At 32.4% G+C, this 21,388-nt stretch overlaps 2 protein-coding genes across 2 annotated transcripts; both read left to right on the top strand.

The window, feature by feature from the left end:
* The first annotated feature begins 1,620 nt into the window (after positions 1–1,620).
* Positions 1,621–9,836, top strand: LOC145600788 (uncharacterized). The gene is made up of 4 exons (XM_081656655.1): positions 1,621–2,014; positions 2,129–2,250; positions 7,515–7,703; positions 8,741–9,836. The coding sequence occupies exons 1-4, from the start codon at positions 1,781–1,783 to the stop codon at positions 8,847–8,849; spliced, it is 654 nt and encodes a 217-aa protein (XP_081512781.1). The 5' UTR covers positions 1,621–1,780; the 3' UTR covers positions 8,850–9,836.
* A 1,138-nt stretch (positions 9,837–10,974) lies between these two features.
* LOC145587634 (zinc finger BED domain-containing protein DAYSLEEPER-like) lies at positions 10,975–21,206 on the top strand. Its single transcript, XM_081644363.1, has 5 exons — positions 10,975–11,191; positions 13,394–13,585; positions 16,507–16,728; positions 17,234–18,108; positions 20,039–21,206. Exons 2-5 carry the CDS (start codon positions 13,546–13,548, stop codon positions 20,951–20,953), a joined length of 2,052 nt encoding a protein of 683 aa, XP_081500489.1. The 5' UTR covers positions 10,975–11,191; positions 13,394–13,545; the 3' UTR covers positions 20,954–21,206.
* The last annotated feature ends 182 nt before the right edge of the window (positions 21,207–21,388 follow it).

Genomic DNA, 21,388 nt, shown 5'->3' with positions numbered 1-21,388 from the left:
GTTTTTTTTTTTAACAAAAACTTGTAATGCCTTTTTTTTTTAAAATAAAAAAATTATAATGTTTTGTACTTCATATATTATTAATGTTATTTAAAAAGGAAAAAAAAAATTGTATATACGAAGACTTTGTTTATTACCACGAGATGATTTATTTTTACTCCTTTGTGGTTGCACTTCTAATTTACAATTTTGTTGTCCTTTAATTATTACAAATATTGTTAAGGTTTATTAGCTTTTTAATTGTACATTATTTGATGGCACGCACATAAACAATGTGGAATTTAAATGACATTCATATTAAAAATGATATTTGAGCAGATGTTATCAAAAGGTATAAATAACTTTAAAATCCTAAAATCAAAGGAAATCAATGATAGAAAAAAAAATGTATTAAATATGGAGAGAATTTAAGAGGAAAAATATAACTAAGTGGTTATTGCTTTAGTATTAGATATAGATATTAGATGGTTGTAGAACATTGAACTTACATTATTAAGTTTTTAGCTACAACGAACATTTCACATATTATTACTCCGTATGACCAAGCTAAAAAAAAATTCGTTTAAAGAAAAATACGTTAAGTATTATTGAATCATGCAAATCAATTAAGAGTTATAAACTAGCTTAAGATATGAAGGGATGCAAATCAATTAAATATTACTTAATAATAATTTTGAAATAAGACTGTTAAACTTTTGAGGGTTTTAAAAAATAATTATCATTTAAGATTTTGGTGGCTTTTTTTATATTTTTACACAACCACTATATATGCACATAAACCAAATACTACCTCTGGTTCAATTTACTCGCAACAAAGGAATATTTTATGTCTCACAAATAATACCCCTTTGTTGCGAGTAAATTGAACCGGAGATAGTAGTACGTATTAAAACTACCAGATCTACCACCCAAACCAAAGGTGTAACTACGCGCTAATACAACTTTTATGCAAGAGCTAACTCTTCTGCGCGCATCGCGCGCGTAGGATACCCTACTTTATGGAAAATTGACATATCACTTTCTTTCCTTTATTAGTTATTGAATTCAATTGGAGATAAATTTGATTGATTGAAATTTCATATTTGTTTATCAATTGATTTTGTGTAATGATTGACATAAATATAAAAAAAAACATGTAATTTATTTAATTTTGGACATATTTTAAGTAATTGATTATTACGGAGAATTTTTTTTTACTTGCTGAGTGATTGATCTTTCCGTTTTTGTTAATCCATTGATTTTTTTAATTATCATAAATTTAGTATTTACAGGAAACCGGGGCACCATTAGCCCCCTTATCTTGGCTTATATAATAGAGGTTCAAAATATTTTAGTACCCTTAAAATAATTTTATGATCCCGTCTTTAAACAAAGAGCACATGAAAAGAGTTTCCTCATCACCAATTCTCAATTTCTCATGCCTTAATTAAGACTAATAATAGAAGGAAATAAATAAATAAATATATAAAAGAGTCATGCTCAACCACAAGGATCTCATTCAGTAGAATACCTTTCATTTTATTTTCTTTTTAAAAAAGTACATTTTATTTTATTTTTTATATTTTATTTTCCCCTTATAAAACTAAATTAAAACAACTAACACTCATTAAATTATATAGTCTCTTCTTGTTCACATCATCCCTCTTTTCTCCTCTACTACTCTACAACTCTATATATATGCTTCCTCTTCACCTTGATCAAGACATACATCCCCCCATTTCTTGCCAACTCTTCTAGAACTTCTCCACCCTCTTCTTCACAACACAAAAAAAAAAGATATATGATGGATGAGAGAAAAATAGTAGTGGTGGTAGAAGAATCAGAAACAGCAAGAACAGCTCTAAAATGGGCGCTACAAAACCTCGTTCGATACGGCGACGTGGTGACACTCCTCCATATATGTCCTTACTACCCTCCTAGGTTACGTAACAAGAAGAAACTTAGGCTTCTTCGCTTAAAGGGTTATCAATTAGCTCTTTCTTTCAATGACATTTGTACCTCTTCATCTATTAATGTAAGTTCATGAATTTAAATTATATTACATAGTTTGTAATAAGAACAATATATATGATTAGTACTATTATTAATTGGTAATTATATTGATATATTATAGGTTTGAATTATACAGACGAAAATAGAGATAGTGGTGACAGAAGATGATGCAGAAGGAGAGAAAATGGTGGGGTTGGTTAGAGAAATGGGTGCCTTTGCTTTGGTTCTTGGTCTTCATGATCATAGTTTTTTCTACAGGTCAGTTTTTCCTACCCTTCAATTTTTATTATTGTCCCCTAAAAAAATTAATTTTTTTTTATAAGACGTTGTTACTAGGTTAGTTGGTCAAGTCTAGGCAGATACTCATAATATAATCCCAAGATATAATTCTGTCTACATTACTAATCTTTATGTTTTTACTAGGTTAGTTGGTAAAGTCTCGGCTGATACTTATAATATAACCCGAGATGTGATTTTGTTTAGGTTGCTAATCTTTATGCCGTTTTCGGGTGAGTAAGGAGAAAAACTTGTGGAGTGTTGGTTTGAAATGGTCCCTGGAGAAAGTAGAGAGAAATAGAGTAGAGTAGTTGAATTAGGATGACAATTAAATTCACATGATAGATGGATCAATCAACAACTCAAATGTCCTAGAAATGTATTATGTCTCACGCGCATTTCATTTACTTTCCTTTATGGTCTTATAAAGATTAGTATAATGCCAAAGTTTGTTTCATTGTTTGGTCTTCTTTTGCACTTCATTCCTTTACTTCCTTCTTATTACCCATATAATAAGGCAAAAGCTAATAAGCGCTCCCGGGGCGTTAGATAAGAGAATTAAAGTGGAAATATTTGAGTAAAATTAACATTAATTACACCGAACGACGCGTGATTTTGTCATGCATTCCTAACTTAATACCATTTCAACCAATATAATTACTTTTTATCTAACGCCCCGGGATGCTCGTTAGCAAGATCCATATAATAATAAGTCGCGCGTTATTAATAAAGTCGTGCATTTTATTAGGTCGTTGTCTTTGTATAATGTGTCACTTTTGATACATGTGTTACACTTTTTGTATTACAATCTAAAATTTTATACTTTCTTCGTTATTTTTTACTTGATCCGCTTTGACTTTTACATTATTTACCACCTCTCCTTTGACCGTCTTTTGTGAATGATATGTAAGGAAAAATATATTCATATGATATCTTTTTCAATTCGTCTTAATAAGTACTATCGTAATATACAACTTTTATAATTTTTACTTATGAAATTTTAAAGTTATTGATCGCTAAAGTTTTGTATTGGCAAGCGTGATAAAAGAAACAGGTCAGGTAAAAAAAACATAGGAATTATCAATTATCTACTTGGTATTAATTTAATAATCTAATCAATCATTAAATTAAACCTTGCATATAACAACGTTGAGTGATCTGAGCTATTATATTCTAATTTAGTGTTGGGTGGTTAAGTATTACTCTTCCAAGTTCCTAGCAAAACAACACTAGTGCTACAACACTCGCAAAAAGCCAAAGTTCTAGCACACCAAGGGGTTGTTTGGCAATTGGCGGTTGGCGGTTGGCTGTTGGCTTATTTGTTTGGCTTGTTTGACTAGCTGGAAGTATTAGCTGCATGAGTTGGCTTTTTAAGTTATTGTGTTAAGCTGGCTGTTTTCAAAAGTGTGGTAAAATTATTAATGATTGTTAGCTGTTTATTAGTTATAAAGTGGGCCAACAAGCCAAAAGCCAATAAAAAAAAGCTACTCTTATTAGCTTTTGGCGGAAAAGCTAGCTTAAAAGCCAACAAAAAAGCCAACTACCAAACATATTTTTTGGCTGTTTGACCAAACTTAAAAGCCAAAAGCCAAAAGCTTGGCAAAAGGCCAATTGCCAAACAACCCCCAAGTGTTTTTACTTTTAGCACTAAGATCATCATAAATATTGTACATATAATGTACTGTCAAACGAATATTTAACAATTACCACTACACTAAGTATATCCTTATAATATCAAATGAAAAAGAGTAATTTTCATTATTAATACTAGTTTAATTTCTTAAATGTTGATGATTTGATTTAAGCTATTTATGCTTTCTGTTGATTAAAAAAAATTAATTAGCAAGTATGCATTTGATTTGGAAGTTGTGGTTTTTTAACCACTCCAAAACCTTACCAACCCCATTTTAAAATACTAACTTTTTTTAGTAAAGGGAGTGAGCTAGTCATTAAGCAAATTATATATATGGAGTGACAAACAACATGAATCAAGAATTTTCTTTTTTTTAAGGTAGATTATTTACTTTGGTCGGTCATTAAAATAGAATATTACGTATTAAATTCATCATGGAGTAGCTTTAATTTTTTCCCTCTTTAATGGTAATCTATGCATACAAGCTGAGTAATACATGCATTTTTATTGTTTTCTTTATTTAGGGGTCATGTTATTTGTTGTTTTAGCACCTTAGGCTCATGCATGGATAAATTATACAATATGTGAAAGGAAAGGGTTTAATTAGAATTATAGATTTTAATCAAGGCAACATTACAAGGAAAATTGTTATAGTGGAAAATTGTTTTGAAAAAAAAAAAAAAAAAAAGACTAGAGGGAAACACTCAAAACAAGTACGTAGTATATTGTTGTACTTGTGACATAGACTGAAGAAATTTGCTTGTTTGAAATACAAAAAAAAAAAAATGTTATTCCCTTCATCCGTATTTACATGGCATCTCAAAATAATGTGTATGTTTCTAAAAACAATATATAACTATTACGGGACGGAGGGAGTATGAAAAAGTTAATACAAATCCGGATTCTCACAGGTGTACTTGTTGTTGAGGGACTGAACAAAGTCACATTGGTCATTCAAGCTTTTGCATAGTTGTTGAGGGACTGAAGGAAGTCACATTGGTGACATAAGCTTTTGCATAAGATCGATGAAATTAATACAAAGATCTTGATAATCTTGTCAAAAACAACACAAAGACAATTTTATAAGTCACTTGTAACAGAAAAAGATGGTAGGCAATTTACAACTTACAAGTAACATACATAAGCCAATTTACAACTTACAAGTAACATACATAAGCCAATTTACAACTACAAGTAACCTAAGCAAATCCATAAATGGGAGAATCAATACAAATCAATGATAGGCAACCACCAACTGAAGATGATTATTAATTGCCCATAAAAAATTTCTTAAAAGGGATAACTAGCTAAGTTTAACATACAATTAAACCCAATATTTTCTAGGCTTTAAGAAACATAACTCCAACCAATTAAATCAAAGGGCACTTAGATGGGAAAAGTGGGCTTGAGTTGGGATAATAAGAGAAAATAAACGTCTCTTATAACAGTTTTAGGGTCTTTTTACATTTATTGAGCTGAACTGAATTGATTTGAGCTGAGCTAAACTGAACTGAATAGAGCTGAAATGAATATATTATGAGGGAAGAAAATTAGGAGTTGAACTGAACTGATTAGAGCTGAACTGCACTGAACTGAAATTAAGCTGAAGTGAATAAACCTTCAATCAATATCAGCCCACTAAGATTCTCCAATAAATAACACAGATATCCAATGAAATAGCCTCAAGCATAACAAACTTGAACGTCAAACTAAACACCGTGATTAGCTAACCCGTTGGTTGTCCGATTGGGAAGGAAGATGAGTACGTGTTCTATTCCTTTCAAGGAAATAAAACTCTATAGCTTTCAAGATGATTTTTTTTTTTATTTGACAATGAGCTTTCAAGATGACTAATTGACTACTACTATTACTACCTCCGTTACATATTATTTGCAACGATTTGACATAAACTAGAGAGGAAAAATGTCCAATCGTTGCAAATAATATGTAACGGATGTAGTATTTTAAATTGTACGATACCCCTCATACTAGCATAAGCATAGTAGTATAGTACTAAAAATAATAAATTTGAAAAATGACAAGCATGTGTGTGGTGGCCTTCTAACTCTAATACAAACTTTTCTTGTCGGAATCAAATTATTTTCGCCAATGCCAGTATATCAATGTTATCATATTTATGAGTCCTACGTGATACGATCATCAATTGTATTTATTTATAACACCTATTATTAATTAGAAAATGTAATTGTTTGTCTGGATCCTAGTTATTATATTTTGGGAAAGAAATAAAAGATTGTTGAAAAGAACATGGCAAGTACAATAATATATTTTAGAAGTGTTTGTGATTTTGTCATCAATTTTTAGCTTTATATTTTTTGGTATTACATTGATATATATTATTTTGTCTCTTTCTAAATGGGCTATGTTATAGGAAGTAAGTGTCAAATAATATTCTTCACACAATAGTTAAATTTATGTATCCATGAAGCAAATCAGCCTCAAACCCTTAACACGATAATACTCAAGAGAGCTTACTAGCTTAGCTCGATTATTGTTATGTAATCCACCTTCCTTAATTAGGTTTGAACGGTTGAACCTATGCAAGAGCGGTTTGTGCTATTGCGTGGGTTCAACTTGGACATTTCACTATAATATAAATACATTTCATTTCTAAACTCGGTAGTCTATTGATCACCAAAACAGACGTCTAGAAAATTTATTAAATCATGTTAATCAATTTACGGAGTAACAAAGTTAATTATTTTTCTTCCTTACATTTATGTAAAAATATTAATTAATTTAAATTAATTAGTCGATAGTTCGTTTAAGAAAATATACAAATGTATGGTCGACATAGAATATGTTACTGTAATAGGAACGAACAGGAAGGTCCACAAAGATACTGATAAAATGAAAAATTGACCTTTAAAACTTGGATGAGGTTGCTATGGTTATTAGCATTATCCAAGTCTCTATCTCAACCAGTAAGTTGGCCATGACATATCTTTAAATAAAGTTGACCACTTTATTCTATTCCCTATTTATTTGGTCTCGTCAACTTTTACTACTAAGAACCCTGAACAATGGTGAAACCGTGAAACAATTAGTCCCAGTATCACAAATAATCATCGCATAAATATGCTAGTTAATTAAGTTAGTTTTAACTCTTTTAAGATGTTCGGAAAAAGTTGTCATACTATTATGACGTATTTTTGACACAATTAGATAATGGTTATAGGGGTTGAAATATTGTGACAATTACTCTATTAGTCCTTGATAAAGACCGAGCCATGAGAAGTCTTGGTTGTTTTGTTTTGATTGTACACATTATAATCCTCAATCAATTTTATCATAGTGGTACCATAATACGTTAGTAGAATTTGTTATGTACATCCGGGTATAGTGTATATCCGGGGTCATTTGCTCATTCAATCAACAAATGAGTAAAAATATACTATACCCGGATATACATAATATGCTCTCTACATTAGTGGTTGGGTGTTGAGCTATAAATCGTCACCATTCACAAAAATCACAAGAAATCATGAGTATTTTAGAATCTATATATTATGTGTTACATAATCTATTTAGACAAATTATAAAAAAAAATACATTATTAGTGATGAGTGATGACATTATTTGATAATGGCAGGTTGGCAATGAGACATGATAATATAACAAAGACATTGAATTGCAAAGTTCTTGCAATAAAACAACCAAGGCCGTCATGTTCATCGTCATCGGCTAGACTGACTACGAGTGCAAAATCATATGCATGCATCACTCAACTCGAAGCTTCACTCACTTTGGACTTTTCTCAAATCGAAGTTGCTCCTTTGCAGTAAGATTCTCCCTATTCCCTCCTCTAATTATTCTCGCTTATGTCAATATGGGTAAAGTTTCATATGATCCGGACTTACAATAACTAAATGAAATACGAGTATTTATTTTCAAGGATGGCTTATGAGTATTTAACTATTAAATATTCGAAAATAACTTCTAATGAATTTGAATAAAGGTCATCAGTTTTAAGATCAAAGAGTGAGGGATAGCTCAAGTGGTTAGAGCTTCCTTCAGTTAATGAGAATAGACTCTAGGTACATAATTAAAAAGTACGTGGTTGATTAGATTGTACTCCGTAATATAGAACATATTGTATTTTTTTTTAGCGTAGAGGTAATATAGAACATATTGTATTTTTTTTAGCGTAGAGGTATGTAGTTTTTTATCTGTTTTTTTGCCTTTGTTCCCCCTTGTATGGCTGGGTATACTTTTTTAATTTTAAATTACATATTACCATAGGATTCTTTCCTTTTAATTCTTAACAAAAAAAGAGGATAACAATCATGTTAATGGGTAATATTGTACATATAGATATAGACAAATATCAAAATTAAACAATCTGCTATGCTAGTGTCAGGCAATTTTTATTTATTTTGTTCTTATCTGTAGAAGTGTAGAACTTATAAGATAATAACATCAGATGTTAATTAAATAAGCTAATTAAGGTTAAATGCATATTAGTCATAGCATACATGAACATTTTTAATACATTATATAATTTTTGGAGTGTTCTATTCATTTATTTTATTTTATCCGTCTAATTTAAATTTACATATATGTTTGATATATGGTTAAACGTTACTCTATAATAAGAAAAGTAAGAAAAAAATAACTAGAACTATGAGAATTCATTTCAAAACATATATGAAGTATAATGTCGAATTGCGTCTCTACTATTCTCCAATGCTTTAATCAACTAGTTTAGTTAATTTGCATATACTCTATCACGGCACACTCGAACTAAATAATGTAAAACAAACGATAATAATTGAAAACCACAAAGTATGTAAGTATATTATCCTGTTTTTGGTGCAGAGTTCCTGATATAATCCCACAAAAGATTCCATACCAAATTTGTCCAGACCCTTCTGCAATAATATGGAGATCCAAGAAGACAAGGAGAAGATCACCCACACAAGACTAACTTGTTTATCATTATTAATCCATACTTTTTTTTTTTGGTTCTCTTTTTATATATCATTTTATGTTATTTTCTTTTAGCTAGGTTTGATATGGGAAAAAATTACCAAAGAAAAGTAGTTGAAAAAATTGAAATCATGCAAGTGGTTGCTTTTGAAATTAAACAGAAAAAGTGTTGATACTATACATGTAGAAAGAAAACATACATTGTGGATTTGAGGGAACAAGATTTGGTGGAGCCACACCCCATTGATATCCTATATCAACGAAAATCTGTTGATATAGTGGCATTGTTGTAATATTTGAGAACTTTTGCTGAATTCCACATGTTCAGTAGTGGAATGCTGATGTGGACTCCGTTTCTCCAATTTTTTTGATTTATACTTGTAACGGCACATTGTTGACGGAGAGTTTAACGCCATCACCCCTACCTTGTTGAGATCCCAGATGGATGAGGAGAGAGAATAACGGGTTTTGCTCGTGATAAGAGTTAACCCTGTATCTTCGTCCCACAGAAACTCAAATCGAAATACAATTTCCATTTTCGTATCAATTCGCAACGCTGTAATCATGGATTGCAGGAAAGAGATAGTTCCAAATTTCGACATGGAAGAGTAGATCTTACGGGATAACACGCTTTCCATTATTGATGAGGAGAGAGAAACCCATTATTGATGAGGAGAGAGAAACAGACGTTAGAAGAGAGCAACAGACGTTAGAAGAAGATTCCGTTTTAAAACATTCGCAACGGAGTACTTCTTACGGGATAACATACTCTTTCCATTTTTATCCTTACTTTAATGACTGATAAGACGAAAATGCCCTTATATCAACGCGCCAGGTTGATAGAGGATATCAATATGTATTTGCTCGATTTGGTGGTCTAACTTATTTCAGGACCCTTTTTATGTGTGATGAGATGAGTAAGTGACTAAGTCTAGATGTGGGTGTGTCAATAAATTCAATTGCTGCATAGCACCTTTGTTTCTCATATGTGGCTCTAAGGCTCTTGCTATGTATCATCTCTATTCTCTTTATCTATGATTCATTTCGTACGTAATACTTTTTTTTTTCTTTTCTTTTAACATATACTTTGTCTATTTTAATTAAAATAATCTCAACAATAACTTAGAACATTTTAATAACGGGTTATTATTTCAAAATCTCACCTATCGATCATTATTTCATTTCGTATGTAATAATCAGTAGGTGAGATTATTAAATAATAATAATAATTGATAGGCGGGCTAACCCTTAGATCACCCCTTGGACTAGCCCATGGTCCGACCCAGCTTAGCCCTTGAGGCCCATGGCCTGGGCTTGAGGCGCACTTGGGCCTTACGCCCTTACATTAATTCCAACCAGTTACCCCTGGTTGGAGTCGCACAACACAAATGAACGTCTACCAGAAAAAATTGAACATTTATTTTTGAACATTGTAATGTATAAAAAATAAACGTTTATAATATATATAAAAGTAAAATAAAGAAACTATGAAACTGAAAAAAAAAAAAAAAAAAAAAAAAAAGGATTGTGCATCTAATATTATGTAACTGCACATTTTAGTTGTAAATAAAAATGAACATATAATGTTATTGTTTATTCTTCAACATTTTTAAGGTTCAATTCAAGTGAAATACCTTGATTTGTTTAACACTCTTGAACGGATATCTTGCAATTCGTTGAGCTATATGATTTAATACCAATCAAATAAATCAACAGTATGTTTTTTTAATAAAAGGAACAAAATGCTAATGTCTAACATTATTAATGCTAAACATTATTAATGCTAATGTTAGTAGAACATCCTTAACTATAAAAACGAACATTTTATACAATTGAATAAACACAAAAATTTGTATTAATTTAAAAAAGAAAATGAACATTTATTTTATAAGAATGAACATCATACGACAAGAAAATGAAAATTTATTTTATACGAACGAACATATTACTGCATGAAAATAAACATTTAATTATTGAGAAATACAAAATCATTGTAATCGTAAATATTCATTTTAGTAGCGACCTCGTAAATATGTAGCTGGGCTCGACCTCAGCTAATAACGATAGCCAACCCAAAGCCATCATTTCTCCTCTAAAGAAGACCAAGCCAAAGAGCTTAAAGCATAGGCTTGATTATTAAAAAAAATCAGAACCACCTCAACTACCAACGCAGCGTCACGGCTCCTGTAATTTGTTCAACTTTCTCTCTCATCGGCTGGCTCATCAGATCCGGCGCCTCAGCTTCCCGCTTTTCTTTCAATTTCTCTCTCTTTTTTCTCTCTCCTCTGAAGAACAACCTTCTTCTGCTGCTACTACTACTCTCGCTAATGCCGCTCTTTGGTACTTTCTCTCTCTTTTCAATTCCTTGTTTTTGTTCTCAAATTGGAGCTTAATTGTGATCATGATAATGTATTATGTTATTAATAGTACAATTTTATTGAATTTTCAGGTAGTTTTTCTCTCAATTTTATAATTGATCAACTTTTATGGATAAGGTGATCTTTGAAAAATCATCTGATTAATTTCTTGTTTTTTTTTTTATTAATTGAGGAGATTTCCGTGGTTTTCTATTGATTATTTACTAATTATATTATGAACTTTGAATCAATTGTATGATTGTAATGTAAAATTTAAATTTGAAAACAAAACCATAGCTTTGATTGAATTAAGTTAGTCAACTTTATACAAAGAGGTTTAGAGAATCACTAGCAAGTCAAATTTGATTCTGAACATTTGCTGGTTATCTACCTTAGACTTTTGTTTTAAACATATCATCTTGGTAGTTAAATGCGCGAAGTTACATGTCCTTTGATTTATCGAACCTTATCACTATGTAATTTTTATCTTTTGTATGGAAAGATGAGACAATGCATTGCTATAGCTACTCGGAGAATATGGAATTTGTGAGAGAGAAAGGTGTCACCGGTTGTGTAGGTATTATAGACAACTAATTGAAATGTATAAGTATAATAAATCAATCATATACCAAGTGCCTCAATACCAAAAGTAATCTTAGGCAATATACTCTTATGATTGCAAATACGTTGTTTTTGTAACCCTAAGTTGGAATATTGACATTGAAGACTTTCTTAGCTTTATTAAGTATAGAATGTTAAGTGATAACAATTGAATACATACTAAACCAAGTAGCGTGCTTAATTTGGAATGGTTGTTTTCATTAGCTCTTAATGTCTTTTTCCAATTTTTATTTGCTTCATGTAAGTCATAAGTATAAGGGTATAGTTTAATTCATTTAGCTTGAGCATCTTGACAAGGTAAGCAACATCAAATTATTGCAATTTTGATCTTTATTCTTGTAGAGAAGTAACAAGTATGTGATAGTTTTCATAGGTTCCTGATGAAAGATTAGTGTAGAACTTCAAAAAGTCCAAGTGTATGAGTTGATAATTTACTTCCCTCGTTTACGGCGTGGGACAACACAATGCATACCACTAATATGAGGTTCTCAGTCTCCCATCATATATATATGTCAACGATTCTAAATTTAGAAAAGAAATTGAAAATGGGTCCAAGCTCCACATGAAAGCGGATGAGAATTTATAGATGTTTAATCACTAACAAAATCATGTGAATCCATCCTGAAACCCATTAGTAATGGAATGGGGAATTACTTTCTTAACTTGTGGTCATTTTCTCTCTCTTTTAAATGCACGCACATACTGAACAAAGGGACTCACTGATGCTCCTAAAAATTAATTGCTGTTTATTCATGTAAGGAACTGGAGTATTGTGTGATTGCAGTGTACCTTTAAAGTTAAAGGGTAAACTCTTCATATATGGATTAGAATGTTGGGGGCATTTAGGAAGGGTCATATTAGAAAGATAGGTTTAGCAAGAATGCGTTTATTGAAATGAATGTGTGGAACATCTTAAAAGAAAATGTTGTAATGAATATATTTGGGGAAAAAAAGGTGAGAGATTAGGGAAAATCGGTTTGGTTGGTATTGACATGTATGGCAACTACAAGATGCACTAGTAAGAAAGGTAGGGAATTGGGATCATGTATTGTAGATGAAGCTAAGGGTGCTCGTGGATGAAGGGAGTTAAAAATGATATGAGAAAATTGGGTTTACATGAGGATATAGCACTTGATAGAAGAGATTGGAAGGAGAGGATCTTTGTTGACAACCATCATAAATAATATATATTGGTTTATGCAGCCAAGTAGCCAACCCCGACATATTGGGATTACGGCTTTGGTTGTTGTTGCAAGGATATCACATTAATGTGATGGAAAAGGGAAATTTTTCTCTAGAGCTTAGTGTCAATTTGTGGATGCCTAGTCAATATTTGGATGCTTATGAATGCTTTTCATGACCTGTTGTGAATTAGACATAATTTGCTTCACCCTACACATATTAGAAATGTTTTCCACATGTGCTTACTCTACTGTTTGAGAATTCAAAGAAGTGTCACTTAGTTTCTATGCAGTGTGAATATGATATTTAATGCCATTGATGCAGTTTATGGAAATGCAATTCAAAATCTTTAAAGAATGATGCAATATGCTATCTGTTGCAGCTATTAGCGTGAGGTTTTACTCTCTGAGAAGCTCCTTGCTATGAGAAAGAATAAATCAAAGATGTCACTTTTCTAATGGGAGATTTAGTTTGTAGTTGTGCCGATTTGTTGATCATCGGAAGTGGATTATTTGCTTAGGACTGAGGAAGATTATGGAGTGGAATGGTAGTACAACTTTCCGGAACTTGAAAGGTAAAATCTTTTTCTGGTCCATAAGTCCATATGTCTCTAAGAACCGTGGAAGTCTTGCTCTTCATAATCCAATTTTAAGTTCAATAATAAGCTGTGTTAATCAAGCTCTGTAATTCTTGAGATTATGTAACTGCATTTGCTTCAGATTTGTGGCTTCTTGAAGTGTTTTAGATAGGAGGCGTTGGATTTGAACACATAAGGCAATTCTCCTTTCATGATTTTTTTTAGACAGCTGACACGTGATTCCTGCTTTTAATATTAGTGTTTGATAAAATACGATTATAGATCACGTATTCACGTGTAAGTTCTCTTATTTGTTAGATTGAAGTATAATTCTTTGCAACTCTTACTGGAAGAATGATCATAGATAAACAGAGGTATATTATAAGCTATCTGCCTTTTTGAATTACAAGAGAAGCTGTAATTTGTTGGATGCTAGTATACTTATCTATATGTGCATTTAATCGTTCTTTTTTACTGAACCTTTAAATAGTCAATTATTATTAAACTAGATTTCAATTAATTGTGCTTTTGGCTATTGAGCTTTTTTATACATTGATGGAACCTAAGAAAATGATTCTGTTTGGTGAAACTCGTGGAAAGAAGAGTCTTCTCCAGCAGAAATAAAAGAACAGCAATGGCTTTTGTGTGTGTGTGTGGGTGTGGGGGGGGGGGGGGGGGGTGTGGAAGGTTTGCGGGGCACAAAGCTGCTTGACAGGAGAAGAGAACTAGAACTGGAGAGGTACATTTTTTTTATCCTTTCCAGAAAGTGTTAGCTCCTAGGGATTGATTAAAGTTACAAGATGGGCTTGCTGATGTGATGTTGGTTGCTGGAACATTAAACTGGGAGTATGCTCATTGAACTCATCCAAAGCAAGAACTTCCACAAGAGAGTTGGACTGAGATTCTCATTTGAGCTTTAATATATATCACAGCTAACACTATATATATATAGAATGATCTAATCTCATACTCTCCTCAATTATCTACTTCCCTTTTTTTTTATTCTGAATTCCGAAAAAAAAAAAAAAAAAAAAAAAAAAAAAAATCCCCATATCTCTCCCTCTCCTCCCTGTCTCAACTCCTTCACTCTCCTCCTTATTTATCTCTTACTCTATCCTTTTTTTTTTCCTCTCATATTTCAAAGGATTTACATGACTGTGATAATGTCCTGGACAATATGCATAGTAAGAATACATGTGATTTATATCCAAGCTAGAGTAAGATTAAATATGCATAACTTTAAAGCTATATGTGCATTTATTATGTAAAAAATGTGCATAATTTACAAATTATATGCATATTATTCAACTGAAATCTGCAATTTCTTAGTATTAAAGATGCATATTTGAATTATATGCACATATTGTTGAATATTCTCTAAATTATCAAGGTATGTATGTTCGGCCAATTGCTCAATGTTTTTCACAATTCCTCGTTTAATGATACGAGTTCGGGAGTACAATGTAACAATACTCAATAATAAATGAAAATTGAAAATCCGATCAAAGTAGCAAAGCCAAGAAATTTGATACTTATTATTGGGATTGTAATTTGCTCATAACTATATTTACTTTTTTTTATCTCTTGAATTAGAAGTTAGAACTGTAAATAGGCTTTAATGGAGGAGAGAGAAAGTGTTTGTTTCAGTGAAGAGGAAAATGAAAGTAAAAAACGAATGTGCATAATTTTCGATTAAATGTGCATAAATTTTGTACTAAATGTGCATAATTTTTGTGCTGAATATGCCTTTTGCGCAGATTCCTTCTCATCCTTCTTATTTTAAGATCCTTCTCATTGGATCTCAACCCTATATATGTATGTATGTATATATATATGTATATGTATATGTATATATATATGTATATATATATATATATATATATATATATATATATATATATGTACATATATATATATATATATATATATACATATACATATATACACATATATATACATATATATAAATTTCAGAAATTAATGGGGTTCATTAATGTTTCAAATTTGCAATGAGCTAAGATTTGCTTAGTATTTGCTTGCTAGTTCGACATGTGAATTCTTAGCAAATTTAGGTTTTCTCTAATTTATTATCAAATTGTTTTTGGATTTGGAATGTTGGTTAGAATAAGCTCTATATGTTCCTAGATGGATTAGGTATAGTTGTGGTGCATCTTTATTATTTATACTAGGATTCTGGAGAGTTCCCTCATATTCACTAGACAGTTTGATGAGTTAAAAATTCAGCACCTTCAGTTTCTTAGTGATATTGAAAAATACATTGCTCTTTTTAATGATCATAAGAGCCAGAGAAGATTCATACTAAGCTTCGAAGCATCAAACAACCTTAATGATTTTTGTTTGAAGAGTTTTCATCTTCTAATGCATGTTTTCCAGAAATCCTTGAAGTCGGTTGTGTTTTTCTCTGGATTTTGGCATTTTGCATTGAAGCACAACCCCCCCTCCCCCCCCCCCCCCCCCCACCCCCACCCCCTCCCCTCCTTGTATATTTTGTGAGCGTTTGCATCCGACAAATGAAAGTGAGGAACATAATTCAAATATAAAGGCATGCTCTTTCTTAGATCTAATGATTGTTGATGAAAACTATAACATTCTCATTGAAAATGCTGCCAATCTTTTCATTTTGCAATGCTGGACCATAATTAAATGATGTTACTCATGTCCTTGGTCTGAAGCTAGGTACAATAATGATTATCTTCTTCCTTTCATATTTCCTCTGACCATATTTAGCTTATATGATAGCTGGTTTGCCAAAGCTTCACCTTAAGGTCTCAATGCTCACTCCTTTTTATGCTGTTTTAGAAAAATGAGAAGGCAGTAAATGTAAATTAATCCTTTTCTCAATAAGTGATATGAATATTGATATATCAGCGACTTGTCTTTCTTGTTTGTTTATGTAGACATAGAGCCGAAATCTGTGATGGATATGGGAATCATTTCAAATATTGATGCAGTTAATGTGGCCTTGATTCCTTCTGAGAAAGGAAATGACAGTCCATCATCAAAACCACGAAAGAAGACTATGACATCGGTATATCTCAAATACTTTGAGACTGCTCCTGATGGAAGGAGTCGTAGGTGTAAGTTTTGTGGACAGGTGTACTCCATTGCAACTGCTACCGGTAAATTTTCTTCTCCTGCCCTTCTTTATGTCTAGATGAATCAAAAGTGTATATAAATATTAACTGATTCATTTTATTCCCTTCTGATAGCAAATTCACACTGAATAGGGTTAAATTGGTATGAGATCTTGTGATTATGACGCAATATATGTTCCTATTCACTTATATATATGAAGCATAATTGAGTAACATAATATCTTTCTGGTATTCCCTTTCATATATCCCTCATTCTTCAAATCCAAACAAACTTCTGAAAAGTAAGATTAAGAAAATGCTGGGGTAATTTCCTTTATCTCCCTTATTTCTACTGTAAATGTTTTTCTAGTGATTTGATATCTCTTCCAACTTGATATGATGACCTTGTCATTGATGTATTTCTTATAAATAACACTTGTATATTCTTTAATCTTTATTCATTTTGTGCTGATTTGTCATATATAGTGATAATTATGCGCATTGATCTTTGATCATTGTATAACACCCTCTTTAATTTATCTTTCTGAAGGTAATTTGGGAAGACATCTTGGCAGTCGCCATCCAGGATATGATAAATCTGGTGATCTGATCCCAAGTACTGCCCCACTGTCCAGTCCCGCTGTAATAAAAAAATATCAATCTGAAGCCAAATCACCAAAATTTGATCATGATCACTTGAATTGGCTGCTTATTAAATGGCTAACTTCGTCTTCTCTACCTCCCTCAACCTTGGAGGAGCCCTGGCTGCTAAACTCTTTCAAATTTGTAAACCCCTCCATTCAGTTATGGTCTAAAGAGAAGCTCCAGGGTGTTTTATGTGAAGTTTTCAGGAGCATGCAGGAAGATGTACGGACAACATTGCAACAGGTGTCCTCTAAGGTTGCAATTGCTCTTGAATTCTGGACTTCTTATGAACAAATTTATTACATGAGTGTTACGTGCTATTGGATCGATGAGAGCTGGACTTTTCAAAAGTTCCTTCTAAATGTTTGTCGCATACCGTATCCATGTAGTGGTGCTGAGATCTATCATGCTTTAATTAATGTCTTAAAAAATTATAATATTGACGACAAAGTCCTTGCTTGCACACATGATAATAGTCAGAGTGCAATGCATGCATGCCACAAACTAAACGAATATATGGATGGGAAAAAGGTGGGCCCTTTCTGCTATATCCCCTGTGCAGCCCAGACACTAAATATGGTGATAGAAGATGGTTTAAGAACCACAAAACAAATAATCTCTAAGGTCAGAGACTTTGTAATAGAGATGAATGCTTCCCCTGTGATCATGGAGGATTTTATTCAGCTAACAACAGCTTATCAAGAAGGCATCTGGAGATTCCCCCTTGACAATTCCATTCGTTGGAATGGACATTACCAGATGATGGATATTGTCCGCAAGGTAAGCACCTTCTGTAAAATACTCCATAAGAGAGATGAGTGCTAGTCAAATTCAAATGCCATATGAAACAAATTACAGAAAGAGTGCCTAATGCAATTGGGTAATCTGTCTTCATTTTAGGAGTTCGGGGAATGGGCTGCACCAAGAACGAATTTATAAGAACCTTGGGAAGTTGTTGGGGGGGGGGGGGGGGGGGAGATAAATTGGGATTATGTAGTAATAATTTTTTTCTTCTGAAAAATGTCCAATGAATCATCCTAGCTAAACTGTGAATCTGTGATGTACATTTGAAAACTCGGGTATTACATCATCTATTATTCGAATGTGGTGATCAATACTAATCATTGAGTTTGGATTTTGCTTTGCTTTAAACCTGCTAAGACAACATAAGTGCTCTTCATAAAATTTTAAATTATCAAATTGGACAATAGGGTTACTGTGATTTCTATAACCTTGCCTTTCAGTGCATGTGTCTCCCCACTGTCATTCTGTATCTGTCTAATTTCCAACTTATATACTTGGAACAGAATTCCTATACTAAATTTAATTGACAGAGTTAAGTGTAAAAGGTCCTTTAGAAGATCATATGGATAGACTTTGAGGTTGAGGGAGGTATAATGGCTGTCTATAGCAGAGATCAGCTTCCGTGTCTTTCTAAGATTGTTGTGTTCAATTATCTCCTTATAATGGTTAATGGCTTCAGTGGCTGTAAAAGAATTGCTCAAAAAGATCCTAATATTTGAATCTAAATTTAACTTACTTCATACTTCCTCTATTATATTTTAATATTGCAACATCGGGTGATTTATGCTTCCCAAAGCAAAATTTAAATCTTATTATTATTATTTTTTTTTATTTATTATATAATAGTAAAAATTGTAAAAAAAATATTGATATTGTGAAATTATATACTGAGACAAATCTAACAAGACCCTACATGACCATTTTTTCTTACATATATACATATAAATCACAAAGGAGTGTGTGAATATTGAATAGTGTCATAAGTGTCAATGTTGCAATATTGAAAGCACAGAGAAGGTATTAAGTAAGCTTTTTATTGACCAATTTGGGGGGAGGGGGGTGTTAACACAGTTTTACAGCAGCAGTCTTGTGGTATAAGGTTTAGAGTCTAGTCAAATGTATGGCTTCTTTTTCTTATATGTTTCTTGTGCTAATTGATCAAGCTGAGGCTGATTTTCTCAAATTAGATCAGTTCTTCTTCTGGTTTCTTCAGAACTTGTACTTTGAAAGTAAGGTTTTTTTTTTCAAAGTAGGAAGAGACGAAACTTTTCATTTGCCTTCCATCTTTCTTTATAGCTTTAAAATCGTGATGTGGGTGTCAAAATTGCTACCGCCTGGAGAATGTGTGATTGTTTAGTGTCTTGGCATTATAATTTTGGCTTCTTGAAGCATCACGAAGTTTATTCCTCTTGGGGATGATACCCAATTTTTGTGGCTTTTTTTTTTTAATTTCGGGAATGTATCACTTTGAGTCTTCATTCTTTAAAAAATGTTCTAGGATACAATCATGTGTTGTTTGTCTTTTCAGTTGTCATTATCGAAATGTAGGGGAATGAAACTTGGAAGTATTTCTCCATAACTGTAAAATTTCCTGTCTGCAATGAATTACTTTTGTAAACCCAAAGCTGATATTATGAGGAATAGGCCTGCTATTGAGTTCATTGAGTTCTCTCTGATGGAGTTGAGTTCAGTATTATATAAACGCAGTTTTTGTCGTTGTATACCACGTATCTGTTATTTAGGGATTTCAAGCGCTTGGGATGGTTGGTTGCTGTCCTTGCTAAGGGGGAAAGGGTTGGTGATTGACTTATGTTTATATATATATTCTTTTTCTTTCGCTGTGTTTGTATTTGTACCTTTTTGACAGATGACAAAGAATTTTATGTAAGTTTACATTGTAGTGCAGGCCAGCAAGTCCATGGATAGCGTCATTAGGAAGCATGAAGACTCATTAGGTAGCAGAATGCTTCTAAATGCTGCTGAAAGGAATGCAGTTACCATTATGCATGGATACTTGGAACCCTTCTACAAGACCACGAGTGACATATGTGCAAACAAGGTTCCCAGTATTGGCCTAGTACTGTTTTTCATGGATCATATATCTGAAATGATTGCAGCATGCAAGGATTCTTGCCATTATCCAGATTGGCTAAAGAGTGCTGCTGAGGAAATGTCGCTAAAATCCAGCAGTTACAATGACCAGGTTTCCAATATATTTACTTACATGACAGCTATTCTTGATCCTCGGATCAAAGTAGAACTCATCCCAGAAACACTCAACTTAGAAAACAATTTGGAGTCTGCAAGAACCCATTTCCTTGGAAATTATTCGACCAGTCATTTTTCATCTGTGAACAATATATATGGTGCTTCAGAGAACGAAGATGGTGGTACAGTATCTTTTGCAGAGGAAATAGCCCGAAAAAGACGGAGGGCTAGCATGAGTGTTGCAACTGATGAGCTGACCCAATATCTGTCAGAACCGCCAGCTCCACTAACAACAGATGTTTTGGAGTGGTGGAAAGTTAATAGTGTACGTTATCCACGGCTGTCTATAATGGCTCGGGACTTTTTGTCAGTGCAGGCAACATCTGTGGCACCTGAAGAACTCTTCTCCAGCAAAGGGGATGAACTGGAAAGGCAACGGTTTGGTTTGCCTGCTTCAACTGCACAGGTTCTACTCTGTGTTAAGTCCTGGGCCGAAAGTGGCATTAAGTTGAAATACAGATTAAGTGAAATTGACTATGATATGCTTATGGAGCTAGCTACTGAAACTGCATCTGTGAATTGTAAAATAGGTTCTGACAAGAAACAAAAATAACAGAGTGCCTGACTAGAATCTATGAGTGTGTATGATAGTTTAGATAGAGGTAAACCAGCTATTCTGATTTGTAAAGTGCCATATAATTTACGGACCAGCAGCTAACTTGTTGTAAGATTTTATTATTCTTTTATAAAATTTACGTGTGTAGTCGGATACAGCATACATGTGTATTAGAAATGGTATTGTAGAACTGTAGAAGGATATCTGAGTTAGCATTGTATTAGAAAATATCCATGTATTTGAGAAGTGATATTGATTGTTGTAGTAAGTTGTATATTGTATTAGGTTTTATTTTATTTATCTCATTGACTGTTGAGAAATTATTTATTATTTTCTCTGCCTCAAAATAAAAGAGAGATTTATTCATTATTCTTATACAACTGTATTTATGTTATGTTAGGATTTGCAATCTTCCATTTTCTTCTCTTCATG

The sequence above is a fragment of the Chenopodium album genome, chromosome 2 (assembly GCF_948465745.1).
Source record: "Chenopodium album chromosome 2, dcCheAlbu1.1, whole genome shotgun sequence".
Classification (NCBI taxonomy): domain Eukaryota; kingdom Viridiplantae; phylum Streptophyta; class Magnoliopsida; order Caryophyllales; family Amaranthaceae; genus Chenopodium; species Chenopodium album.
The sequence above is the reverse complement of the archived record's forward strand: the minus strand, read 5'-3'. Positions and strand labels throughout refer to the sequence as shown.

Bases quoted from the DNA above. Each gene is read 5' to 3' on its own strand.
- LOC145600788 (XM_081656655.1), top strand. From the start codon at position 1,781: ATGATGGATGAGAGAAAAATAGTAGTGGTGGTAGAAGAATCAGAAACA. The intron at 2,015-2,128 runs GTAAGTTCATGA...TGAATTATACAG, and splicing joins GTACCTCTTCATCTATTAAT to ACGAAAATAGAGATAGTGGT. The intron at 2,251-7,514 runs GTCAGTTTTTCC...TGATAATGGCAG, and splicing joins GATCATAGTTTTTTCTACAG to GTTGGCAATGAGACATGATA.
- LOC145587634 (XM_081644363.1), top strand. From the start codon at position 13,546: ATGGAGTGGAATGGTAGTACAACTTTCCGGAACTTGAAAG. The intron at 16,729-17,233 runs GTAAATTTTCTT...ATCTTTCTGAAG, and splicing joins CTCCATTGCAACTGCTACCG to GTAATTTGGGAAGACATCTT. The intron at 18,109-20,038 runs GTAAGCACCTTC...ATTGTAGTGCAG, and splicing joins TGATGGATATTGTCCGCAAG to GCCAGCAAGTCCATGGATAG.